Genomic DNA, 10,461 nt, shown 5'->3' with positions numbered 1-10,461 from the left:
TATATTATTTTTTACATAATTTACGTATTATAAGAAGGGATATAACATGGCATAAGTTTTTCTTCAAATTAAGTTTATATAAATTTTTATAATTAAAGTTATAGATTATTTGAACTATAAACCTAAATATTACAAGGTCGGTATTAATTATGCAAATCCAAAAGGTTTTCTTACATCATATTATGGGGTATAATACCATTTGAAATAATGGGGCCAAACATGAGCACCATAAACAGCTCACGAACTCTTTAATTTGATACATTTAAGGTTTCGAAATGTGGTGAAAAAAACATTTGTTGTTCTAAAAAAATATTTCCCGTATTAACAACATCAACTTAATATAATATAAAAAATTAAGTTGGATCATACTAAAATATTGCATATTTCATAATTTCGATTATAGGTGTAATTAAGCTTATCCATACTTAAAATAGTATATGGAAGAAATATATCTTGATAATCTTAATGATGCAAATTCAAAATTAGATGATGACGATGACGATGAATTCGATTAAGGACTAATAAATGATTGATAATGAGTATATGTTAAATATTAAAGAGGAAATAACCCGACAAATATGTACTAAAGTAATTAGATAAAATTACGTTATAATGTTTATTTTATTATTATTAGTAATTGTCTTATCAACTACTTTTAAACTAATATAATCCATATGATGATTTAATTTTATTTTTGTTAAATAAAAATTTTTATTGTACTAATAAATTTTTAAAATATAAATTATATAATTGTGTAATTATATTTTGTACAATCAAATATGACATAAGGAATGAAGTTGTAATCATATTCTATCAACTAAACACATCTAAGGAATTATAATTTATTTGTAATTACAAGAGGAAATAATTATTACCCTAATAATTAATAATTACACTTTCATTCAATTAATCTCTCTTATCCAAACAGACTCTCAAGAAAACTAAAGTGTTTATAAAGTTTTTAAATTCTATAAGTAATGTTAAGAGGTTAACAAGTGTTGGTATAGTAAAATATAAAAATAAATATTTTATACTAATATTTTTAAAATAATATTTTATATTAATATATTTTAATATATTAGTAGTTATCTAATTATATATATTTTATTTATTCAACTATAAAAATTACAAAATTATTGTAAAATATTTATATTAATTTAATTTAATTTTTAATAATTTTCCTTTATTAAAACTTTATATAAGGGCATAAATTTATTTATAGAAGTTCTATAATAATAAATAAATAAATAAATTGTTGAGTTGATTGAATGGGGTGGGATGTGGTTGAAAATCCAATTTTCTTTTTAGTGACCGAATAAAGGAAAACAAAAATTATTGTCAGGCAGGGCAAATGGCTTGGCAAATTCAGTGCACTGCTTCACCACCACCACTCCCTTCTTTTCCCCCTTTTACTCTAAAATCCAGCTCTTTCATTTCTCTTCCTCTCCCTCTCCCTCTCCCTCTCACTCGCTCTTCCCGCTTCCGCTCTACTCACGCGCCGTCTCCTAGGCCCATCGCCGCTTCCTTCTCCGCCGTTGAATCTACCACCTCCACCGACGGTCTTGGCAACTCCAAGACGCCTCTTCTCGAAGTCAGAGGTTTAACTGCCGTGATTGCTGAAACCAAGCAGGAAATCCTCAAAGGCGTCAACCTCGTCGTTCACCATGGAGAGGTCAATTAGAAGATATATATATATATATATTTCTGTTACTTTAATTTTTATGAATGATTTTTGTTACATTAGACTCTGTTTTCTTTTTCCAATTATATTTTGTTTGTTTAATTTTTATTAGATTCATGCTATAATGGGAAAGAATGGCTCTGGGAAGAGTACGTTTTCTAAGGTTAGTATTCTTTCACATGTATTTAAATTTAAATTATTATTTATTTTTTTATAAAGGAGTTTATAGCTTGTGAATAGGCTAAGGGATGCAGATGACTGTATAAATCAACTGAATTAATTCCCAGGTTGATTATAGTAATCTTTTTCCTTTATCTTGAATGAGGGTGTAAAAGAGACTTGTGCAAGCTAGTTACTTCGATTTGGCTTCAACTAACTCAAATTGAGCTCAGTCATTATCGATCGAGCTAGTTTAACTTAAATATCCTAATATTTGACTTGAATAGCTCAGGAGCCATGGGGCTAATCAAGCCTTTTTATTTTTAATTAGTATTGAAAAAATAATAATGTGAGCTTGAGCATAAATAATCAGATTGAAGTAGAGCATGAGAATCAAGTAATCAAGCATAACTAACCGAGCTTGAGTAATTCGATCTTTATCCTAGATAGAGCTCGAGCTCTAAAAGTGAAACTTGATTGAGCTCAAGCTAAGCTTCGAGCCTTGAATTTCAAGTCTAGCTTGAGCCAAGCTTTTTGCTTTGAATTTCAAGTCATGCTCAAGCGCTAGATTCTCACAACTTGATCTCAACTCAACTCGATTACACCCCTAATCTTGAATAATAGTCCTAGTAATATTTGTTTAATCATACAGATATTTGTATTTGTTGAACTAGTTAGGTGAAATCATACTGGTTTATGAATTATTTTTTGGAAGGTCTTGATTGAATTTATGTATTATAGGTTCTTGTCGGTCATCCAGATTATGAGGTGACTGGAGGAGATGTTGTTTTCAAGGGAGAGAATTTGCTTGACATGGAACCGGAGGAAAGATCTCTTGCCGGACTTTTTATGAGTTTCCAGTCCCCGGTTGAGATCCCGGGTGTGAACAATATCGACTTTTTGCACATGGCATACAATGCTCGAAGGAAAAAACTTGGTGAGCCTGAGCTTGGTCCACTTGAGGTATATGAACTGCCTTCCCCGTCTTTTTAGGAAAGAACTTTCTAGTGCATTGTTGAGATGTTCTTGTTCTCCCTGTTTAATCAATAACAATGAAAAGATCAAAAGTTGCAATAGTCTGTTATTCTTCTAATATGTAAGCTGATAAATATACCAAAAACATAATATTCATGCTAAGTTTCTTATTGATTATAATACTTCTGTCATTTTACTCTTGCAGTTCTATGCTTACATATATCCTAAACTCGATCTTGTGAACATGAAGACTGATTTGCTTAACCGAAATGTCAATGAAGGATTCAGTGGAGGTGAAAGGAAGCGCAATGAGATTTTGCAGCTTGCGGTAATATGATATAATGTCTTCTGTAATTCATTGTGGAATTGTTTTGTCCTCATTTGATAGTTGCAGTGGAATATTCTTGTTTGAACTTAGAATTGTTGTTCATGGCTTACATGCTATTACAGGAGCTATTACTTCACGCTATTTTAATATTTCAGCTTTATTAATAATTTTTAGATATGGATGGATGGCTAGGATTATAAGTTTTCCTTAGTTTTAATATAGGGCTAGGATTGAAGTCTGGAATCCTAGTATAAATTGGCTGTAAAATAGATTTACAGCCACCTTATTGTTTTCTTTTAATTAATAGACTTCAGAAATTAGAGTTTTTCAACCCTACGGTCTCCCCCCCCCCCAAAAAAAAACAAAAAAAAAGAGTTTAACTTCTATCTTACTCGTTTTCAGCCTTAGTTCTATTGGGTTGTTGCTGTTTTCTCCCTGAACCATACCATGTACTATGGACCTTTTCTTGCATGCCAAAAATATAGAATATTGGCCAGCTAGGTTTGGATGCCCTGGGATCAAATCTGAGCTGCTCCCCTCCCCTATGAGAGAGAGATAGTGAGTTATAGTTCTGAAATCTAGGGAATATTTACTTATAGATTTGTTGGTTATTTATTGCATCGAAGCTAAGAAAATCAATTTTTTTCTCATCTCTATATTTACTTATAGGTTCTTGGAGCAGACTTGGCTATACTCGATGAGATTGATTCTGGGCTAGATGTTGATGCCCTTCGAGATGTAGCGAAAGCAGTGAATGGTCTTTTGACTCCAACAAACTCAGTTTTGATGATAACTCATTATCGACGACTGTTGGAAGTTATAAAGCCGACATTCATTCATATTATGGTGAGTTGTTTAAAAATTCAAGGCAGTGATCAAGTGTATATTTTATGCCTGTTGATTGCCTTCTCCATTGAAACTAGTGAATGTGGCTTCTCCTTGGTGGAAACTCTTCACACTAAATAACATAGCTTGCTTTCCTGATAACATGTATGGTTCGTCTGTTTTTATATCCATTATTTTCTTAGAAAGATATCAAACTCTAACATGGGCCAATGACTAACATTATAGCAACCTGAGATTTTGGCTGAACTATAAACTATGTGAAGATTGGCCCCCATTCATGATTTCAAGTGATCTGCAAGTTAACTTATGTTTCATGGTTCCGTCTTTCTCTTTGTTTCTAACTGCTATTTATGAAGTTACGCCTAATGGATGAGTCTATTTGGATTTGATTCCTAGATTTGCTAATGAGGATCATCTATGTATGCTTTAATTAGGCATTGGGAGCATTTTGAAACAGTATCGGACGTAATTTAGTTGGGAACTTGTTCTGCTTTGTTCTTCGCATGTTTTTTTCTATTTAGTCACCACTACTAACTTTTATATCCTTCAGATTTAATCTTAAAAGGAATTTGTTCTGGTGCTATAAGAAAATATCTTTGTTCTGATTGGGTTATGATCTAATGTGATATTTCCAGGAGAATGGAAGAATCATTAAGACAGGAGATAGCTCCTTAGCTGAAGTTCTCGAGGAGAAAGGCTATAATGCAATTTCTGCTGCTTAGCATACAATTCAGAATCGGTACACTTTCATTGTACTAAATATTTGATTCTCATCAAACTCAATATACCGTTGTTAAAGCCATTTAGCTCTGTTTTCAGCGTCTGCTCCACAGTGAATGACATTGCAAATTCAAGAAATGAGGTTTGACCATCATTTAAAGGGAGCATGGAGCTTCAGCCCTTAGGTATGAATAATGGCACCCTATACCGTTTTGGTTTTATAGTTAACCTGTAACTTTGGCATGTGAATCTTAGAGTTATTCTCCTCCATTTCTCACTTGGGGATTTGGGAATTAGGGTTTTTAGAAAGAATGAACTTTGTTTACTACATGATTATTGTTGATCATATCCATTTTCAATGCCTTACCAAGTCATCCATTTTTGAGCTGATGAAAGTCAGATATATGGAATAATAATTATAATCAGTTCAATTGAAGTTACAACTACGCTACCTGTTTTTAGTTGTCTTAATCTGGAAATTTTGTTTTGAACTATAGACTCAGACTTGGAACTTGGATGTGAGTGTTGGATATAAGTACATATTTGATGCCGGTATGTTCAATTTTTTTATTTAAAAAAAAAGATTTCTTTTTCATGAATTTGGAGGGGTTACATATCTCCTCTACTTGTATCTGAAAATGTTTTTGGCATGGCTGTACTTCAAGAAAATGAAAAGTAGAAGCAACAATATATTCCTTTTAAATGTGATTATAAGGTGATGTTTGAGAATTTGGATTTCAGAATAAGAATTCAGATTTTAAAATATTAGTTGTGTGAATCGATGATTATTTTAAAATTCAATTAAATTATGAATTTGAAATATTCTGAAATTTGAAATTCATATTAAAAGATTGAAAATATTTTTATATTAGTATTTGTATATTTTATAATTAAAATTAATAAATTAATTTTTATGTTTTAAATAGTAATTCTGTTTAGTGTTAAAATATGTTTCAAGTCATTGTATTTTTCGTATGCTTTGAAATTTGACCTTTTATTTTTAGAAATTTAATCTTTCTAATTTTTAGATTTTAAAATTTATGTTTAATTATTAACATTATTAATTTTTTATTAAATTAAATTAAAATATACTTAGTAGCATGTAACAAAAGAAATTAATGTCGGATTAAAGATTTTGGGTTAAAATGTTGTGCGCATTAGTAAGCATTATCGTTTTATAATGTTTAGGAAAAGTTATTTTAATAATTTTAATAAACTAGTGTTAAGCGCTAAGCAGAAGCAAAACATTGGATTTTGTTACCTATGATACCTACATTTAGAATTAAAAGAAATTGGTATAGGTAAAGTATTTGAAGATCAATATTTAAGAGTTATATTTTAAAAGTTGCGATTTACTGCAAATAATAAACAATATTTATTGTGGAAGATAATTTGGCTGGGACAGATTATTATAAATAATAATGGAAACTAGATCTCCGTTGGGATGGGATGTTTGAACAGGTTTACTCATCGCCCAAAAATTGATGTTTATAGAGATGTTAATTTTGTCACCTCCCAAAACAAAGCCGAACTCCTTTAATCTCTGTTCATGTATAATGTGTGAAAGATAAAAAAGATTCACTTTCAAACTATATAAATATATATATATATATGGCTGATAAAGCTGTTATTAAATAATTTATAGCACACATGCACAATCAAAAACTACCAATACAGAATCTATTAAAATGTTAATGTTTCATGCACACTAAATTTGAGTATTATTATTTAGGGTATATTTTGACGCTACAGAGTGAGATAAGTCATTTGGACAGGTTGGGCTGCTGAAGAGGGGGCAAGAGTCATTAATGATTGTTTTTGCTGCTCAATCGGTCAACACAAATAACATGTTCAAAATAAATCAAATTAATATTTGAAGTATGAGGAATAATATCCCCAATAGTCCCATATCAATCTCAAATTGCCTCGGATCTTGCTAATAACCTTGTGGCTGTAATGTTTTGCCATCCATTGCGATTTTATCAACAAAAAGCTTATCCTTATCGTTAAGGTTTAAGCCATAAGCACATTTAAAGACCTTACTTTTATTTTAGTTCCGTTAACAACATCATAGTTGCTATTCCTTGCAACAGTCACAAGACCAACCGGGTTCGAACTATTCAAGAAAAAGGTGTTACGATTAATCCTAATAGTTTTGGGTACCCAACAACATCTTTGTCACTAGTTCAATTTACATTGTAACTTGGGGACTTGGTAGCTTCTATGTACACGAGGAAGCCGTCCAAAGTAGCATTCCATTAGTGAATCGGGTTGTCATTAATATCTTGGAAGACTGATTCCGAGATTTCCAAATGTTGTAGCTTCAATAAGATTGATACTATAGAAAGCTCCACATTTGGGCAGCTTTTGGTCAATCTTCATCCATCAGCTTGCAAAGGATCCGAATCCCATGAAAGCCAGAGTGTAGTGGAAGGAGGAAGCCTTCCAAACGGCGCCTTGAGAAGAAGGGCAAAAGAAAAGGATCTGTTGCAACCCGTTCTACATCTCATATGGATCTTCCATGGTGTTTTCACACAAGAGCCCATTGGTTGAGGATGATCGAAAGCACGAGATATGTAACTTCCATTCGAAGAGTGATGCCATGTGAGTGTTACCTTTTTTATCAACACCACGAATTGGAATCATGGATATTGCCTTCCAGTCATCCTCGTTAAACAATTCGTCTCCGGCAATCTAAAATTAGGGTTTAATCAGAGACAAAGTTAGAAAATTTTTTTATTGAGGGTAGTCCGTGGTTAGAATTAAATTATATACTTTTTATGATAGTAAAAAGGTAAATTTACTATTTTAATAGTTTATATCTTTATAATTTTAAAAGATTAAATCAAAATTTTATCATTTGAGGGGGTTAAAGTGTAATTTTACTATTACTAATTTAGAAATTTATTAATTATAAAGGGCTCAAATAAAAAATTTCCAATTTAAAAGAATCAGGCACCTGCAAACCCCTGACCCCGCCCTTAGATTTAACAAGCATCAATCTCTCCCGCAATCTAAAATCATCATATATATATATATATTTCAAATCTAAACATACAATTTAACATATTTTCAATATTTACATTATATTATATTTAATTTTTCTTACTATATAAGTTATAATATATATAATGAAACATTGTACACTTGAAATCTAATTGTGCCAAGGTTTGTGCTCCAAATTCAAAGCTTGAAATTCACTCATATTTTAAATGAGTTTAATTTTTTCAAACCATTTTAAATTTAAGTAAATAGCCTAACTCTTAAACATGCCTAATAATAAATATTATGTAATTTAAGTAAATATTTCATAGGTTAAAATGCATGAAAAATTATCTATTATAAATAACATATACTTATATTCTAAAAATAAAATATATGTTATAAAATTAACATACATTATTATTATTATATAAAATAACTTTTAAACTTAAATAAAGTAGAGGTATATTTGAGAGCCATAAGATAATTGAATTTGAGCGTAATTGTTTATAACAATTCGTGTAACTATCTCAATTTTCACTTTCTCAAGAATTGAATATTGTAATTGAGGTGTTCCAATTACACTAAATTAAGTAGAATCCGCTAATTATAGTTTTATACAAACATGTCACAAAATAAGTAATTATAGGCAATTACACCCAAATTTAATTACTAAGTCTTTTTTCAAACACACCCTTAAAGTAAATTACACCAGTGATCAATCAATTCTGTGTAAATTGTTGTGAAAAGTTTGTTAATTTTGTCATCAATCTTTGTTAGGTGAATTACAAGAGGAAAGTAAAGTCCTAGCAGTAACACAATTAACCCGATTCAAACCCAAATCATACCTGAAGTGATAAACACTCTGACCATCATGTCAACACATACATCCTCAAATTTTTCTTCATGCTTTAAAAACAAAAGAACATATATATTGAGATCTTTTTGTCATTACAAATTTAAAGAGGGGGTGGGTTACAAGGGGTCAATTTCTTGATCTTTTGATGTTAATTTACAATAACTTCACTACTCCAACTATAGTTTTGTTGGCCACGGTGAAATTTTTTTAACTTCACAAATAACAATAAAAATATATTTTATATTAATTTTAAAATATAAAATTAATTAAAAATAATACAAGTCAATATTTAAAATTGTTTGTGGATTAAAAAAATTGTACCGGTAGTAAATAGGATTTAATTCTTAATTAATATGAGTACAACTAGTCATATTTAAATTAATCATTTCTACCTTAATAAGTGGTTGAGGGTTTGATCCTCGCTCTGAGTATAGAGCAGCTTTAAAACTCGTGGCTAACATCTACCCTCTTAATGAGCCTACAAAATATGAAGAATTAATTACTTGGCCTGCTTCGATAAATATATTGAGAAATTAATAATCATTTACAATTTAAAATAAATTTCAATAATATTTTATAGGTAAATTTCGGATCAGACCAAATTTAAATACAAATTAGTGATTTCAACTCGAATTAAAATTGGTTTGTATGAATGCCTTGTGAAACGTAGTGGGCTTATTGAATTATTTGGTTGATTGTAAATTTTATTCATTTGAATACCTATTACAAGTAAATGCACCAAAAGATATTGAAATTAAATATATAAATTGAATTATTTCTACAAAATTAAATATATAATTTGAAAATTTCCTTTTAAATTTGATTTTTCAAAATAATTTATTTATCAATATCAAATATCTTAAAGGGAAAAATAGAACACATGTCTAAGTCCTATTCACCTTGCTTTTTCTCTCTTCTTAACATTTTTAGGTAATTGGACCAAAAATGTTAATAGCGGTAAAGTTTAAGGTATTAATTAGGTACCTGTATGTGAAAATTGGTATAGTTTAGGGGCTAAAACGTGAATAGAGCCTAGTTTGAGGTGTTTATTCAATTAAGCCTTTAAGAAGAAAAAAAACAAGGATAAACTCCATAATTGATCACCCAACTTTCATAATTTTTTATTTTGAACATTGAAAATAAAAAGCTTACAATATGGGCACTATCGTTACATACTTTTATTAATTTAGTCGTTGTCGTTTATATACTTTTATTATCTTAATCACTTACAATTAATTTGCCATTACATACACTCATTTTACTCAACCAACTTTGGTGAATTTTCATTTTGGTCACTCATTTTATCATTTTAATTTCTTTTAATTTTTTATTTTTAAGAATTAAATTTAGTTTTTTTCAATAAGGAAAGCCAGAGAAAATCTAGGTTAGAAATTTCATTTTTTTAATTTCCCCTTTTTAGAATTAATTTCTGTTTTTCTCAATAAAATGAAAGGAAAAAATTGGGTTTACATGAAATTACTCGAGTTTTTATAGAAAAATTTAAATTTTTCAAGAAAAATTAATTTATCTTTTTCATTTCCTTTTAGAGGAAAAACTTGAGGTTTTATAAAAATTACCTGGATTTTCTTTCAGAGAAAATCTACAATTTTATAAGGAATTATTTGGGTTTTACGGAAAAAGTTTAATTTTTACTTTGAAATTAAGGTATAAGTGAAAACTTGAGTTTCATTTCAACAGCTAAATAACTCAATTCTACGTAAAAAAAATAAATTTATCTCTAAAAAGGAAAATAAGTGATCAAAATAAAAAATTATTAAAATTGGGTGACTAAATTACATGCATATAATGACATATTAACCACGAGTGACTAAAATGATAAAATTATGCAACAATGTTGGTCATATTATAAACTTTTTATTTTCAATATCTAAAATGAAAACTTATGAAGAT

The 10,461-nt window shown here is 29.5% G+C and overlaps 1 protein-coding gene across 1 annotated transcript; it reads left to right on the top strand.

The window, feature by feature from the left end:
• The first annotated feature begins 1,242 nt into the window (after positions 1 to 1,242).
• On the top strand, positions 1,243 to 5,180 carry LOC108450282 (ABC transporter I family member 6, chloroplastic). Its single transcript, XM_017747835.2, has 7 exons — positions 1,243 to 1,672; positions 1,794 to 1,844; positions 2,582 to 2,803; positions 3,021 to 3,143; positions 3,813 to 3,989; positions 4,625 to 4,728; positions 4,809 to 5,180. The coding sequence occupies exons 1-6, from the start codon at positions 1,352 to 1,354 to the stop codon at positions 4,709 to 4,711; spliced, it is 981 nt and encodes a 326-aa protein (XP_017603324.1). The 5' UTR covers positions 1,243 to 1,351; the 3' UTR covers positions 4,712 to 4,728; positions 4,809 to 5,180.
• Positions 5,181 to 10,461: the final 5,281 nt, after the last annotated feature.

Source organism: Gossypium arboreum, chromosome 5 (assembly GCF_025698485.1).
Source record: "Gossypium arboreum isolate Shixiya-1 chromosome 5, ASM2569848v2, whole genome shotgun sequence".
NCBI lineage: Eukaryota > Viridiplantae > Streptophyta > Magnoliopsida > Malvales > Malvaceae > Gossypium > Gossypium arboreum.
The sequence above is the reverse complement of the archived record's forward strand: the minus strand, read 5'-3'. Positions and strand labels throughout refer to the sequence as shown.

Bases quoted from the DNA above. Each gene is read 5' to 3' on its own strand.
- LOC108450282 (XM_017747835.2), top strand. From the start codon at position 1,352: ATGGCTTGGCAAATTCAGTGCACTGCTTCACCACCACCACTCCCTTCT. The intron at 1,845-2,581 runs GTTAGTATTCTT...TATGTATTATAG, and splicing joins GGAAGAGTACGTTTTCTAAG to GTTCTTGTCGGTCATCCAGA. The intron at 2,804-3,020 runs GTATATGAACTG...TTACTCTTGCAG, and splicing joins CTGAGCTTGGTCCACTTGAG to TTCTATGCTTACATATATCC.